Raw genomic sequence first — 17,442 nt, forward strand, 5'->3', positions numbered from 1 at the left:
CACTCACTGCTGTGTGTAGCGGTTCTTATGGAAGGAAACAGAAAGAGTTTGTAACATTAGTTTTGACCCTAAATTAGAGTTGGAAAAATTACATCTAGTCCTGCTAAAATCTGTACCATGTTCCATTTTCATCTTGACTTCCTTACATTTGAGAGAGCTTTCCTGCTTTGGGTGGTTTGATGGGACAATGACAAAGATTAGAGTACCTTGTTTTTTTTTTTTTTCCTGACTCTTCTGCACTATCAATCAGAATTGTATTGAAAACAGGTTCCAACATATTTTAAGGAACATACTTATTTATATGATGCAATTTTTCCTTAAAGCCAACTTAAGCAGAATGGTTGATCTGTTCCAAGGAACATGGAAATCCATTTCTTGTGAAAATTTTGAAGAATATATGAAAGAACTGGGTGAGCCATATTTACTTGCATATCACAGCCAGTAAAAGTGGGAGCTTTGACAGCACAGAACTTGCTCTGTGTGAACCTCTTCCTTCAGTTTTTCACATAGAAACAATAAATATTGATTTAGCACCTAGATACAGTTCTGTGCAAAATTAGTTGAAATTGACATAATCCCTGCTCTCACATAATTTACTCTTGATTTGCATAGATAAATACACATGCACCATATACTAAATAGTAAATGATTTCAATAAATAATTTAAAACAAAAAAATCACATTTAAAAATTAATTAATTTTTAATTGGTATGTATATACTCCAATATAAAATTGGAGTATAATTTTTAATTGGAGTATAAACTTTGTGTTAGTTTCTGCTGTACAACAATGCGAATCAGCTATATGTACACACATATCCCCTCCATCTTGAGCCTCCCTCCCACCTCCCCTAACCCACGCCTCTAGGTCATCGCAGAGCGCTGAGGTAAACTTCCTTTGCTATACAGCAGTTTCCCACTAGCAATCTATTTTACACATGGTAGTGTATATATTTGGCTTCCCAGGTGGTGCTGGTGGTACAGACTGTGACTGCCAATGCAGGAGATGCAAGAGACACGTTCAACCCTTGAGGCAGAAAGATCCCCTGGAGAAGGCATGGCAACGCACTCCATTTCTGCCTGGAAAATCCCATGGACAGAGGAGGAAAGAGTCAGATGCGACTGAGAGATTGTATATACGTCAATGCTACTCTCTCAATTTGTCCCACCCTCTTCTTCCTCACCTGTGTCCACAAGTCTGTTCATTATTATTTTGAAAAATGAACATTTTGCAAACATTTGCTCTGTGCCTTTTGAGGATCGATCTTGTGCTCCAGCTTCTGAAGACTGCTGGCATTCCTTAGCATGTGGCCGTGGCAAGTCACTCGTCGCTCCTAGAGTCACATTTTCTCCTGGAGTCTAATATCCCTCTTCCTCTTCTTAAAAGGAAAATTTCTTGGACATTTCATGTGGACATTTGTGACTACATTTGCGGTCCACCTAGACAATCCAGGATACTCTCCCTATTTCAAGAGCCTTAAATTAGCTATAACTGCAGAGTCCCCTTCGGCATATAAAGCAACATTCATAGGTTCCAGGGTCTGGGATGTGAGTATCTCTGGGGACCATTTTCCAACCTATCACATTTTGTCATCATGTTTCACAATATGAATTCCATGAACATGGACATGTTACTGTGTCTTCCCAATGTGCCTCCTCTTAGAAATTTAACTTACGTATTGAAGTATATGTAATACTGTTTTTATAGAATACACTCTGACATGTACTGCACAAAGTTCTATGTGCAGTCATGTTCACAACAGCACTATTTGTAATAACAAAAAATGGAAACACAAAAATGGCCATCAACAGGGCGTAAATAACTAAATATCAGAATGTACATACTATGAAATATTATGTAACTATGACAAAAATTTATGCTTATATGTACTGACATGGAAACTCTCCAAAACATACAGATATAGAGAAAAATCAAATTGAATAACAATTATTATAATAAAATATTTGTATTTAAAAAAATTCTATATATAGTGGTGATGGTTGCATAACATTGTTTAGGTACTTACTGACACTTAATTGTACTTAAATTGCACTTAAATGTACTGCCATTTAAAATGGTTAAAATGATAAATTTTATGTTATATATATTTTACAACAGTAAAAATACATAACAGATAAAAACAAACCCTATACATGTGAACATAAAAGAATGTAAGAGAATAAATAAAGATCTGGAAGAATTCATGCCAAAGGGTTTTGTCTCTATGTAAATGAGTGCATTTTTAAAATAAGGAGATGGTTCATATTTTTAAGCAAATTTTCAGAAGGGTCCATGAAACAATAGGATTAATAGCTACTAGACCAGAAAACATGACAGCTGTTAGATCAAAACTGGAGATAGATTTTTTTTTTCTGTAAAAAATACCCTATTTTAACATATAATGGTGGTGCTACTAGCTTAGAAGTTTGAATGCAAGCAGAGTCAAATTTTTTTAACTCTAAAACCTCCTAATTAGCATATACAGCTAACGAGAGTCTTGGGAGACAACAACAGATTTAATCACTGTGTCCTTTTATCTGGTTTCCAGGAATAGGAAGAACCAGCAGGAAACTTGGCTGTCTGGCAAAGCCCACTGTGACCATCATGACAAAAGAAGATTTGATCACTATAAAAACCAAAAGCATCTTTAAAAATAATGAAATCTCCTTTAAACTGGGAGAAGAATTTGAGGAAACCATACCAGGTGGCCATAAAACCAAGGTGAGGCCTTCAACATTTTCAGATGAATTTAATTACGAATGTTAATTTTGAAATCTTCCCAGGTAAATAAGCAATTATGGTGAACATATCTAAAGTGTGTTAGATAAACTTTTGGCTTAAGCCTTGGTCTGAGGAACTCATCTTTTAATATACATACAAATCTCATGGCATGTTGGTAAAAAAATGCCTACGTCCAGGTTCTATCACCAGAGGCTGTGGTATCTGGGACCAGAACTGAAAATGATGTCTTTAACAATTCTTACACAAATATTGAACAGAAAACACTTTCAGAATCATTTTTAGACCTCAAAAACAAAAGGTCTGCCTTTCCATTTTGTAGCAGTTTTCCATACATGGATTTACAGTGAATAAAAACGTGTATTAAAAAAAAATAAAAACGTGTATTAGTTGGCATGCATGCGTGTGTATCTGTGTGCATGCTCAGTCAGGTCTGATTCTATGTGACTCCGTGGACTGTAGCTCACCAGGCTCCTCTGTTCATGGGATTCTCCAGGCAAAAATACTGGATTGGGTTGCCATTTCCTTCTTCAGGGGATCTTCCTGACCCATAGATCAAATCCATCAAATCCAAGTCTCTTGTGTCTTTTGCATGGGCAGGCAGATTTTTTACCACTGTGCCACATGGAAAGCATATTAGCAGGTAAAGGTGAGGTTATAACAGTAACAAATTATCCACAAGCTCTCAGTGCTTACACAATTGGAGTTCTAACTCATAGTACATATTCAGTGTTATGATGGAGTTGGAGAAGTTTCTTTGTGGAGGAGGAGGCTGGAGATGGGGGCATAAAGTATCTGCCCCTCTTAATTTCTCCAGGGACCAGGCTAAGGAGATTCAACTAATCTGTAGCTGGACCATGTGAAGTTTGTGATCTCAGTCAACAAAATTGGGAAAGAGACACTAGGCTTTTTACTGTCTACACCTGGAATTGACACACACTTTCACTCATTGGCTCCGACTTGAATATACAATTTACCTACATTACACAATTTATTTATATTTTATGTTTATTGTCTGTTCCCGCAGACTAGGATGTAAGCTCTTCCAAGAAAGGATGTCTTGTCTGTTCTGTTTCACAGAACCTAGTGATGGTACATAATATTAATATTTGCTCAATAAATATTTATCATTTGAATGAAAGCACTCAATAGAAGATAGTTAAACAATATAGAGAGTGAAGTCCTAATAAAAGGAACTGAATACCACATTATCAGACTGCTGTTAAATAATATGAGACTTCACATTCCTGTATAATATCAAATGGAAGAATTTTGACCAAAAATGTTTAATAAAGATGTCTATAATAAATTAAAATCTACTAGAACAAAAAGACTGGAAAGTATAGAAGTGCAGAAAGGAAATTTGGTAACTATCATTATCTCTATCACAGAACAGACTGTAAATAATTTTGGTAGAAAACCCAGCTCGGTGGATGCATAAACTCTGAGATGTAAGCCTTTCCAGTAGCCATGTATGGCTGTGATAGTCGGACTGTAAAGAAAGCTGGGTGTCAAAGAATGGATGCTTTTGAACTGTGGTCTTGGAAAAGACTCTTGAGAGTGTCTTGGACAGCAAGGAAATCAAATCAGTCAATCCTAAAGGAAATCAGTCCTGAATATTCACTGGAAGGACTGATACTGAAGCCGAAGCACCAATACTTTGGCCACCTGATACAAAGAACTGACTCACTGGAAAAGACCCTGATGCTGGGAAAGATTGGAGGCAGGAGGAGAAGGGGATGACAGAGGAAAAGATGGTTGGATGGCATCACCGACTCAATGGACATGCGTTTGAGCAAGCTCTGGGAGTTGGTGATGGACAGGGAAGGCTGGCATGCTGCAAGCTATCCATGGGTCGCAAAGAGTTGGACACAACTGAGCAACTGAATTGAACTGCAATAGAGTTTAAACAGAGTTATCTCTAAACTTTGAGGAGCAGGCTGCAAACTCTGGCTCAGGATTGTGTGGGTGTAAACCCCACCTCTGCCACCAATCAATCAATCAACTGTGTGACTATGAGCAAGTCACAGACTCATGGTGACTCAGTCATTTCATTTGCAAAAGGGGATAATTATAGAGTGTGTGTGCACTCAGTCATGCCCAACTCTTTGTGACCTAATGGACTGTAGCCCTCCAGGTTCCTCTGTCCATGGGATTATCTCGGCAAGAATACTGGAGTGAGTTGTCATTTCCTTCTCTAGGGGATCTTCCCAACTCAGGAATAGAACCCACACCTCCCATGCCTCCTGCATTGGCAGGTGGATTCTTTATCACTGAGCCACTTGGGAAGCCCAATAATTATAGTATTTATGTCATAAGGTTGCTGTGAGAATTACATGAATATGTTAATACTCTTGAAGAGTGCCTCACACACAATAAATAGTGCTAAAAAGTGCCAGCTACTGTTGTTGTTACAATTATTATCATTTCTATTTATTATTTATTTTACTATTATTATTGCTTTATTCTCTATTGCCATTTTATTGTAAAGCATACAACTCAGGAACAACAAAAGGGAAGAAATGCATAAGACAAGGTATGTGGGAAATGGTTTGAAGTTTCCATACCCCTCCAGGTACACAACCTTCCCAGCACAATAATATGTTCATCAGGGCTTCCCTTGTGGATCAGTGGATCAGTGGTAAAGAATCCACCCGCTATTGTAGGAAACAGGAGTTCAATCCCTGGTCCAGGAAGATCCCACATGCTGAGGAGCAACTAAGCCTGTGCTCCACAATTATTGCACCTGTGCTCTAGAGCCCAGCAACCACAACTACTGAGCCCACACACTCTACAGCAGGTGTTCCACAACAAGAGAAGCCACCACAGTGAGAAGCCCTCACATCACAACTAGAGAGTAACCCCTGCTTGTTGCAACTAAAGAAAAGCCCGAGCAAAGCAGTGAAGACCCAGCACAGCCCAAAATAAAGAAGTAAATATATAAACTTATTTTTTAAAATAATAGGCTCATCAACTGGAAGCTCTCCAAATGCCATCATTTTTCACTGTAATACATGCCACAGCATTTTATATTCCCACAACACTATAATTATTTTTATATTGTTGGAGTAAGAAGAGGAAATGGGATCTTACACTGGGAGTTTGAATTAGCTTCACATATGTTTTTAAAGTTGAAACTCACTTGTGATTCTTTACACAATAAGATAATACTTCACCTATACAATAAATATATTTTGTAAAAACTTTACTTACTCCTGAAGGTAAAATTTAGTTTTTACTCTTTTAAAACCTTTTTCCCCAGAAGAATCAGCCAACAAATTTACTGTTGATGAAGTCTCAAAATAAATGGAATTGTAAACACCATTCTAAAACTACCTGAGAATATCACAACAGCTGAAAAGAATTTGTCTCCTGATAAAATTTTAGAGTTCATATGTCACAGTCTGAGCTGAATTTGGTCTTGTCTGTTTTTCAGAGTACGGTAATCTTAGATGAAGGCTCCTTGATTCAGGTTCAGGACTGGGATGGCAAAGAGATCACCATAAGGAGGAAGCTGGTGGATGAGAAACTGGTGGTGGTGAGTGAACTGTTTCTCATTTTTCCTATCTAACACCTATATATGGGCTTCCCAGGTGGCTCAGTGGGTAAAAAAGCCACCTGCAATGCAAGAGATGCAGGATATGCAGGTTCGATCCCTGGGTCGAGAAGACTGCCTGCATGAGGGCATGAAAACCCACACCAGTATTCTTGCCTGGAGAATCCCAAGGACAGAGGAGCCTGATGGATGACAGTCCATAGAGTCTCCAACAGTTGGACATGACTGAAGCGATTGAGCATGCGCGCAATAACTGTATATAAAATCACTCAGCTTGTTCTAAAACAATAGGAGTGAATGTAATTTTTCTATTTTCTCTTGCTTTATAAGAATGGGATAAGAGGATATGGGCAGATAAATATATGATCATAAAGATTGGAAAATATGCAAGGACTGAGAAACTAAAAACCTAGACAGAATTTTTTAAATTGTCTTGCCTAATTTTTGGATTGGTGTGGAAGTCAAAACAAGCACACATTTGTGCAAGAAAGATTTCGGCAGGGATTGAGAGTTTTTGCTGATCCTTTGTTCCACACCAGGGTGAATTTCTGAGTTTTCCAGATAACACCAAGCGAAAGCATGAAAAGGAAATTTAAACTAGAGGGACAAAGCTTAAGTGCTGTCTGTTTGATGTCTAGATCAATTGACACAGGTAAAAACTAACACTTAATGGCTACCATGTCCCCATGTTTTCATGTATTATTTAACCAATCTTCACAATACTCCTGTGAAATAAGATTATTTAATCCATTTAATGGGTGCAGAAATTGAGAATCAGACACTGACTTACCTGAGGATATTTGGCTGTGAAAATGTGGTGGTGCTGGGGTTAAAATCCAGGTTGGCTTAATTCCAACATCTACATTTTTTTAGTCTATCCTGCTCCTCTCAGGATGGCTTCCCCAGTCATCTTTCTTGTTTGTACAGAATGGAGAGAAACATGTTCATGACTGTCCTCTTCTCAAACCATACCTCCACTAAAATGAATAAATTGTTAGTTCTGGACACAGTATAAAATAGTTCTTTCTAAGGAAACATAAAAAAAAAATCTATCCTCATTTCTTAATGTAAGGATATTTTTTTCAACAATGGAATATATTCCCTTATAAAGTAGGAAGTGGAAGACTAAGGATAATTTATTTTATTGCTTTCTATAAAGACCTTAATCACTAACCAGATAGGTTTTATAGTTCATTAGAAAAAATATTAGATTCAGAATCTGAAGACATGGATTTCCATCTCTGTGTTCACTTTTTATTTGACTTTGGAAAAGTCATTCATCTTCTCCAAGATTCAGTTTTCTTGCTTTCAAAACGTAGAAAAAAAAATTTTGGATAGAATTAAATACCGTCATGTGTATATCAGTGCTCTGAAAATCATGAAATACTGTACTGATGTATATTATTGTTTGAAAAATATAGAGTATCTATAAAAATGCTTCAATGTAGGCATTTAAAAATGCTCATATAAACAAACTTCAAGTTCATATGAATCAACTTTTTCTGTATAAATACCTGTATATATATATATATATATACACACACATATATTTACACATTGTATCATATATATCATATATAATATGTGATTTATAAATGTATGTATATATATGTACAAAAAAGATCTTCATGACCCAGATAATCATGATGATGTGATCACTAATCTAGAGCCAGACATCTTGGAATGTGAAGTCAAGTGGGCCTTAGAAAGTATCACTACGAACAAAGCTAGTGGAAGAGATGGAATTCCAGTTGAGCTGTTTCAAATCCTGAAAGATGATGCTGTGAAAGTGCTGCACTCAATATGCCAGCAAGTTTGGAAAACTCAGCAGTGGCCACAGGACTCGAAAAGGTCAGTTTTCATTCCAATTCCAAAGAAAGGCAATGCCAAAGAATGCTCAAACTACCGCACAATTGCACTCATCTCACATGCTAGTAAAGTAATGCTCAAAATTCTCCAAGCCATGCTTCAGCAATTCGTGAACCATGAACTCCCTGATGTTCAAGCTGGTTTTAGAAAAGGCAGAGGAACCAGAGATCAAATTGCCAACATCTGCTGGATCATGGAAAAAGCAAGAGAGTTCCAGAGAAACATCTATTTCTGCTTTATTGACTATATCAAAGCCTTTGATTGTGTGGATCACAAGAAACTGTGGACAATTCTGAAAGAGATGGGAATACCAGACCACCTAACCTGCCTCTTGAGAAATTGGTATGCAGGTCAGGAAGCAACAGTTAGAACTGGACATGGAACAACAGACTGGTTCCAAATAGGAAAAGGAGTACGTCAAGGCTGTATATTGTCACCCTGCTTATTTAACTTCTATGCAGAGTACATCATGAGAAACGCTGGACTGGAAGAAACACAAGCTGGAATCAAGATTGCCAGGAGAAATATCAATAACCTCAGATATGCAGATGGAGAAGGAAATGGCAGCCCACTCCAGTGTTCTCGCCTGGAGAATTCCAGGGATGGGGGAGACTGGTGGGCTGCCGTCTATGGGGTCGCACACAGTCGGACACAACTGAAGCGACTTAGCAGCAGAAGCAGCAGAAGCAGCAGCAGATATGCAGATGACACCACCCTTATGGCAGAAAGTGAAGAGGAGCTAAAAAGCCTCTTGATGAAAGTGAAAGAGGAGGTGAAAAAGTTGGCTTAAAGCTCAACATTCAGAAAACGAAGATCATGGCATCCAGTCCCATCACTTCATGGGAAATAGATGGGGAAGCAGTGGAAATAGTGTCAGACTTTATTTTGAGGGGCTCCAAAATCACTGCAGATGGTGATTGCAGCCATGAAATTAAAAGACGCTTACTCCTTGGAAGAAAAGTTATGACCAACCTAGATAGCATATTCAAAAGCAGAGACATTACTTTGCCGACTAAGGTCCGTCTAGTCAAGGCTATGGTTTTTCCTGTGGTCATGTATGAATGTGAGAGTTGGACTGTGAAGAAGGCTGAGTGCCGAAGAATTGATGCTTTTGAACTGTGGTGTTGGAGAAGACTCTTGAGAGTCCCTTGGACTGCAAGGAGATCCAACCAGTCCATTCTGAAGGAGATCAACCCTGGGATTTCTTTGCAAGGAATGATGCTAAAGCTGAAACTCCAGTACTTTGGACATCTCATGTGAAGAGTTGACTCATTGGAAAAGACTCTGATGCTGGGAGGGATTGGGGGCAGGAGGAGAAGGGGACGACCCAGGATGAGATGGCTGGATGGCATCATGGACTCGATGGATGTGAGTCTGAGTGAACTCCAGGAGCTGGTGATGGACAGGGAGGCCTGGCATGCTGCAATTCATGGGGTCACAAAGAGTCGGATATGACTGAGCAACTGAACTGAACTGAACTGAACTGATATATATATATACTCTTTAAGTAGAATATTGCTTTTTCACAAGTGAAATATTCTGTTTTACTAGTGCCAAATCTTATATATGTATTCATGGCAAAATCACTAGTAAATAGTTTTGATTTATAGCTGTGTATAGATTTCTTTTCCAGATTTTTAAGGAATGTATGTATGCATAGCAATTTGTTTGCCTTTTTCTAAATGTCAGTTTCACCAGCAGTACTGAAATATCTTATCCTTTGTTTGTCTTCAAGAAAACTGTGGTGAACAATGTTACCTGCACACGAACATATGAGAGAGTACAACAAACTCAGTCTCAAACTCTTAGGCACTCTCAAACTGTGATCCAAACTGCCAAGGCTGTTTAAATAAAAATATTATGACAGCTAATATGAGAGAACCTTTGCAAAAATGCCAATAGCTTTGGATGCCATGTTGAATACGCCTGTACCATAGAGTACTTTTTATACTATTCATGGGGTTCTCAAAGCAAGAATACTCAAGTGGTTTGCCATTCCCTTCTCCAGTGGACCACGTTTTGTCATGACCCGCCCATCTTGGGTGACCCTACCCAGCATGGCTCATAGTTTCATTGAGTTATACAGGGCTGTGGTCCATGTGATCAGTTTGATTAGTTTTCTGTAATTGTGGTTTTCATTCTGTCCTGCTCTCTGATGGATAAGGATAAGAGGTTTATGGAAGCTTCCTGATGGGAGAGACTGAAAGTGAGGCAAACTGGGTCTTGTTCTGATGGGCTGGGCCATGCTCTGTTCAGTTCAGTTCAGTCGCTCAGTCGTGTCCCACTCTTTGTGACCCCATGAATCGCAGCACGCCAGGCCTCCCTGTCCATCACCAACTCCTGGAGTTCACTCAGACTCACGTCCATTGAGTCAGTGATGTCATTCAGCCATCTCATCCTCTGTCATCCCCTTCTCCTCCTACCCCCAATCCATCCCAGCATCAGAGTCTTTTCCAATGAGTCAACTCTTCGCATGAGGTGGCCAAAGTACTGGAGTTTCAGCTTTAGCATCATTCCTTGCAAAGAAATCCCAGGGCTGATCTCCTTCAGAATGGACTGGTTGGATCTCCTTGCAGTCCAATGCACTCTCAAGAGTCTTCTCCAACACCACAGTTCAAAAGCATCAATTCTTCGGCACTCAGCCTTCTTCACAGTCCAACTCTCACATTCATACATGACCACAGGAAAAACCATAGCCTTGACTAGATGGACCTTAGTCGGCAAAGTAATGTCTCTGCTTTTGAATATGCTATCTAGGTTGCTCATGACTTTTCTTCCAAAGAGTAAGCATCTTTTAATTTCATGGCTGCAATCACCATCTGCAGTGATTTTGGAGCCCAAAAAATAAAGTCTGAACATTGTTTCCACTGTTTCCCCATCTATTTCCCATGAAGTGATGGGACTGGATGCCATGAATGTTGAGCTTTAAGCCAACTTTTTCACTCTCCACTTTCACTTTCATCAAGCGGCTTTTTAGTTCCTCTTCACTTTCTGCCATAAGGGTGATGTCATCTGCATATCTGAGGTTACTGATATTTCTCCCAGAAATCTTGATTCCAGCTTGTGTTTCTTCCAGTCCAGCGTTTCTCATGATGTACTCTGCATATAAGTTAAATAAGCAGGGTGACAATATACAGCCTTGACGTACTCCTTTTCCTATTTGGAACCAGTCTGTTGTTCCATGTCCAGTTCTAACTGTTGCTTCCTGACCTGTATACAGATTTCTCAAGAGTCAGGTCAGGTGGTCTGGTATTTCCATCTCTTGAACAATTTTCCGCAGTTCATTGTGATCCACACAGTCAAAGGCTTTGGCATAGTCAATGAAGCAGAAATAGACGTTTTACTGGAACTCTCTTGCTTTTTCCATGATCCAGCAGATGTTGGCAATTTGATCTCTGGTTCCTCTGCCTTTTCTAAAACCAGCTTGAACATCAGGAAGTTCACAGTTCACGTATTGCTGAAGCCTGGCTTGGAGAATTTTGAACATTACTTTACTAGCATGTGAGATGAGTGCAATTGTGCAGTAGTTTGAGCATTCTTTGGCATTGCCTTTCTTTGGAATTGGAATGAAAATGGACCTTTTCGAGTCCTGTGGCCACTGCTGAGTTTTCCAAACTTGCTGGCATATTGAGTGCAGCACTTTCACAGCATCATCTTTCAGGATTTGAAATAGCTCCACTGGAATGCCATCACCTCCACTAGCTGTGGTCGTAGTGATGCTTTCTATGGCCCACTTGACTTCACATTCCAGGATGTCTGGCTCTAGATGAGTGATTGCACCATCGTGATTATCTGGGTCATGAAGCTCTTTTTTGTACAGTTCTTCTGTGTATTCTCGCCACCTCTTCTTAACACGTTCTGCTTCTGTTAGGTCCAGACCATTTCTGTCCTTTATCGAGCCCATCTTTGCATGAAATGTTCCCTTGGTATCTCTAATTTTCTTGAAGAGATCTCTAGTCTTTCCCATTCTGTTGTTTTCCTCTATTTCTTTGCATTGATCACTGAAGAAGGCTTCCTATCTCTTCTTGCTATTCTTTGGAACTCTGCATACAGATGCTTATATCTTTCCTTTTCTCCTTTGCTTTTCACATCTCTTCTTTTCACAGCTATTTGTTAGGCCTCCCCAGCCATTTTGCTTTTTTGCTTTTCTTTTCCATAGGGATGGTCTTGATCCCTGTCTCCTGTACAATGTCATGAACCTCATTCCATAGTTCATCAGGCACTCTATCTATCAGATCTAGGCCCTTAAATCTATTTCTCACTTCCATTGTATAATCATAAGGGCCATGCTCAGGAAATCTTTAATCCAATTTTCTGTCAATGGGCGGGGCTGTGTTCCCTCCCTGTTGTTTGACTTGAAACCAAACTATGGTGGAGGTGATGAAGATAAATGTGACCTCCTTCACAAGGCCCCGTGCACACACTGCTGCATTCAGTGCCCCCAATCCTGCAGCAAGCCACCGCCAACCCACATCTCCGTTGGGGACTCTTGGATACTCACAGGCAAGTCTGGGTTAGTCTCTTGTTAGGTCACTGTTCCTTTCTCCTGGGTTCTGGTGAGCACAAGGTTTTGTTTGAAAGAAAAAAACGTTTTGTTTTAAGAAAGCTGAGCACCAAAGAATTGAAGCTTTTGAACTATAGTGTTGGAGAAGACTCTCAAGAATCCCTTGGACTGCAAGGAAATCAAACCAGTCCATCCTAAAGGAAATCAGTCCTGAATATTCTTGGACGGACTGATGCTGAAGCTGAAACTCCAATACTTTGGCCACCTGATTTGAAGAACTGACTCCTTGGAAAAGACCCTGATGCTGGGAAAGATTGAAGGCAGGAGGAGAAGGCGATGACAGAGGATGAGAAGGTTGGATGGCATCACCGACTTGAGGGACATGAGTTTGAGCAAGCTGTGGGAGTTAGTGATGGACAGGGAAGTCTGGCATGCTGCAGTCCATCAAGTCTCAAAGAGTCAGACATGCCTAGGAGACTGCACTAAACTGACAGAGTACTTTGGCACTGGCTGCTATGAGAAACTGGAATGATACATCCTATTTAAGTCAGAGTTGCTATAATATATTTGAGGATATGGATTCATGTTAACTTTTCTCTTGCGGGCGTATTGTGTCCATCTTTTAATTTCAACATGAACATGAACTCCACAATATTGGGAAAATAATACAAATTTTAAAGAAATTAATCGGTACAGAGAATAACTCACAGGTTATATCTCAGCTGTATGTGAGAAGGTTTGGAAGGAGAGCAATAACTGATCATCTAAGTTATCACTGAAAACCAACACAAAGGAAAATATATTCTGTTTTATTTGCATCAAATGTGGACTCATCACTTTATCTTGTAGGTCAGATCAGCAAACAGATCCAGACTGGCAAACTGTACATGTCAATATCACCCCAGTGGTTTCAGGAAGAAATGGAAACTGGAATCCATGTTTCCTAATTATTTACCCCACAGTCATAACAAAGGGAATATAGGTAGAAACAGGTTCACAATATATAGCACGAATCAAATATAACACTATATCAAACTAAGGAACACATAAGTTTTTCTTCATCTTAAAACATGTGGTGGGGTGCTACAACTTTGTCCAGGTGAGAACATGGAGTTTGACCATTTGAACTCATGGCATGTCATTGCTTATTTGCCTGCATTGGTCTATAAGGGGTCTTGGTGCTCCAGAGAAGTGAGAGGAGTGCTTGCTTTGGGCATATTGGAACAATGCAGAAGACAATGGAAGACATAGAAAAACATCCTCTGGACTTCTTGGAGTTGACAGAGGAAAGAGTCTAGGCAGAGGCTGAAGGACCTGGTGTAGGCTGTGGATGTGGGCAGCTCTGTGGTGGAGCCCAGGTAACAGCTTGCTGCATCGAGACAGGAAAGACCCTTCTCCCCCATTGGAAATGAACCCAGCACCGCTTTGACACCACAGGGGTCAGTGGCTGTGGGACCTTCCCTATCAGTGCTTCTGTCTTTGGTATGAGGGGTTCTTGTCTGCATTGGTAGGGGGTAGTCTTGTGGGCCGTAGGAGCCAGTGCAGGAAGCCTTGTGCTAAAGGGATAGGTATTGTGTTCCAGCAGAACACAGGACCCCCTGATGCCTCCTGGGCATTTGAATATTGATGTTAATATGATTTCATCAACAATCTGATCAAGTCTAGAGACTTTAGAGTATTCCAAAACATACATTCACAAATACAACTGCAGCAAGCAAAAGTTTTCCAAGAGGGGGAGTGAACAGTTTACCTTGTTCTCACCCCTTCACCTGACTGAAAATTATTAAAATAAAGGGTTACTCACTCTGGCTGATGGATATAGAATATCCCTCAGGTATCCATTTAAAATTGGCAATCCATCTATAACCAAATCCATCAAGACTTCCACTGCTTTAAAGTGATGCTGTAATTCAGGATTCACTGTACATTCAATATGTACCAGGCGCCGTGTGAGGACTGGTGATGGAAGGAGAGCTAAGCTGTGTTCACTGTCCTGGATTGACTCTTAAGAGGAGGGATCTGCTGGAAAGTACCACATCAGTATGCTAATATCAGGGTATCTATAAATACAGACAAGACCCAACATATGACAGTTCCAAGCAAGATTTTTCACCTTTGCACTGGTGCAAATGAGATATGTATTCAGTAGAAACTGTACTTCAGATTTTGAATTTTGATCTGTTTCCCCAGTCTGGTGGTGGTGGTCTAGTCACTAAGCCATGTCTGACTCTTGTGATCCCATAGACTATAGCCTGCCAGGCTCCTCTGTCCATGGAATTTTCCAGGCAAGAATACTGGAGTAGGTTGCCATTTCCTGCTCCAGTATTCTTGCCATATATTTCCTAAAAAATATACATATACTTATAAAATTATAAAATATATAAAAGTTATATATAATTATAAAATGGGCTTCGTGTTAGATGATTTTGCCTGTCTGTAGGAGAAGGCAATGGCACCCCACTCCAATACTCTTGCTTGGAAAAATCCCATGGGCGGAGGAGCCTGGTAGGCTGCAGTCCATGGGGTTGTGAAGAGTCAGACACGACTGAACGACTTCACTTTCACTTTCCACTTTCATGCATTGGAGAAGGAAATGGCAACTCACTCCAGTGTTCTTGCCTGGAGAATCCCAGGGACGGCAGAGCATGGTGGGCTGCCATCTATGGGGTCACACAGAGTCGGACACAACTGAAGCGACTTAGCAGCAGCAGCAGCAGCAAGCTAATATAAGTGTTCTGAGCACCTTTAAGGCAGGTTAGGCTAAACTATGATGTTTGGTAGGGTAAATGTTTTCAATGCATGTTTTGACATGATGGTTTTGACTTACAATGAGTTTATCAGCGTGTAACCCCATTGTGAGTCAAGGAAGATCTGCAGCAGATTTTAAAACAAACGTTTCCACCTGAAAAGGAAGGTCTAATACCACTTTCTTGGTGAATAACTGTCTAGCTCAGGAGGAAAGAATATTAACAATCAGGGTGGCAGGAGCAGCAAGGATGAGGACAGCATTCGTGGCAGCAGGAGAACAGGTGGACCCTGTGTCCTCCTTCCCATCTGTCCTAGGCACTCAGCCTTCTGGGCTGCAGCCTCGGTGTAGACTGCACCAACACAGTTCAAGTCAATGATCATTATTCAGGATACTTAGGGAACATGGAGGTATTCCTAGAAAGACATGACCTGACCTGTATTTCCTAAGCTGGGAAAGTTTTTTACTTCCCTGGTGGTCCAGTGGCTAAGACTCCCTGGTCCTAATGCAGGGAGTTCAATTACTGGTCGGGGAACTATTACTAGATCCCACATGCCCAATGCTGCATCTACCGCAACAAAGGTTGAAGATTCCATATGCTTCAACTAAGATCTGACAAAGCCAAAAAATAAATATTGAAAATGTTTAAAGTATTTTTAAAAATTATATTCTTTGGTTCAGATTTGGCCAAAATATTACTAGAATAGAAATCAGAATACTACTGACTACAGAAAGGAAGGATATTTGGGTTTTATTAAACAGTAGAATTAAAAATGCTGAGCATTTTATTTCTGGTAAACACAGTTGGAAAAATGATGTACCTTTTGAGTAATTCAGTAATTTGAGATGGAAAATAAAATAATAATATTAATAGCAGACTGTTTTTTGAGTAGTTATTAAGGGCCAGACACTGTGTTTACCACTGTTTGTGCAAACTTCATCTTCTTTCTCTTCTGTACAATATTAACAAAGGTATAAACTAAAACCCAGTGAGGTTAATTTTTTTTGCTTGAAGTTCCTCAGTTCATCAATACCATGGTCAAAGTTCATAGCAAGGTCTCTGTGACTCCAAGTCTATATTCTTTAACCCTGATGCCAGAATGCCTCTCCCAGAAATCAAGATTTGAGTTTCTTTGAGAGTCTTTCTATGTAATAATAATACAAATAAATGCATAGTTAAAACCATTTATCTGAACATGTAAAGCCTGAGAAACCTGCCCTACCTAAACTCTCATGCCCTCAGCTGTTCAGAAAGATTACCTGAAGATTTAAGAAGCAAAAGCAGCCAAACAATGACTAATCTATCCTTGTATGAGACAGATTTGTCAGGAAATCCTTGCTCAGTGTACAAACAAAAGGAATAAAATCTAAGATTTGGGGACTGGAGGAGCTGACTAAGAGAAACAGAAGGTCAGGTAAGCTTTAGCTTAGCATTTGTAGATGAGAAGTATATATAAGAATCAGTGGAAGACTACAGTTGCATGCTATGAATCTGGGAAATTTTTACCTTGACACAGATTCCCTGGTGGCTCAGATGGTAAAGAGACTACCTGCAATGCAGGAGACCCAGATTCAATCCTTGGGTCGGGACGATCCCCTGGAGAAGGAAATGGCAACCCACTCCAGTATTCTTGCCTGGGAAATCCCATGGACAGAAGAGCCTGGAGGGCTACAGCCCATAGGGTCACAAAGAGTCGGACATGACTGAGCGACTTCACTTTCACTTTCTTTCAGTGTGGAGAAGACACGGAAAGATGCTGTTAGTACGAGACAGGGCTCTGAGGCTCATAACATAGAATTTCTCATTCAAGAGGTTGGAGAACTGAGGTGCCCTTGAGGACGAAGGTGCAAGGTCTTGTCTGTGGTTGTCCAAGTTCTGACTGCTCTCTGGTGTCTAGTGTAGATTTGTTCTTGGCAATTGCTAGAGACCATTTGGAATCCTATAGACAAAATGAAAGGAAAACTAAAGCCACTAGTCTAAACCTACTTTGAGCAGAATTGTTGATGAGCTTTGACATTTAACAAAAT

At 40.0% G+C, this 17,442-nt stretch overlaps 1 protein-coding gene across 1 annotated transcript; it reads left to right on the forward strand.

Moving 5' to 3' along the window:
- Nucleotides 338-10,021, forward strand: LOC102183983 (fatty acid-binding protein 12). Its single transcript, XM_005689293.2, has 4 exons — nt 338-410; nt 2,549-2,721; nt 6,176-6,277; nt 9,900-10,021. The coding sequence occupies exons 1-4, from the start codon at nt 338-340 to the stop codon at nt 10,011-10,013; spliced, it is 462 nt and encodes a 153-aa protein (XP_005689350.2). The 3' UTR covers nt 10,014-10,021.

The sequence above is a fragment of the Capra hircus genome, chromosome 14 (genome assembly GCF_001704415.2).
Source record: "Capra hircus breed San Clemente chromosome 14, ASM170441v1, whole genome shotgun sequence".
Classification (NCBI taxonomy): Eukaryota; Metazoa; Chordata; class Mammalia; order Artiodactyla; family Bovidae; genus Capra; species Capra hircus.

Excerpts from the sequence above, each read along its gene's own strand:
- LOC102183983 (XM_005689293.2), top strand. The coding sequence starts at position 338 with ATGGTTGATCTGTTCCAAGGAACATGGAAATCCATTTCTTGTGAAAAT. Across the intron at positions 411-2,548 it reads AGAATATATGAAAGAACTGG|GAATAGGAAGAACCAGCAGG; the intron begins GTGAGCCATATT and ends TCTGGTTTCCAG. Across the intron at positions 6,278-9,899 it reads TGGATGAGAAACTGGTGGTG|AAAACTGTGGTGAACAATGT; the intron begins GTGAGTGAACTG and ends TTTGTCTTCAAG.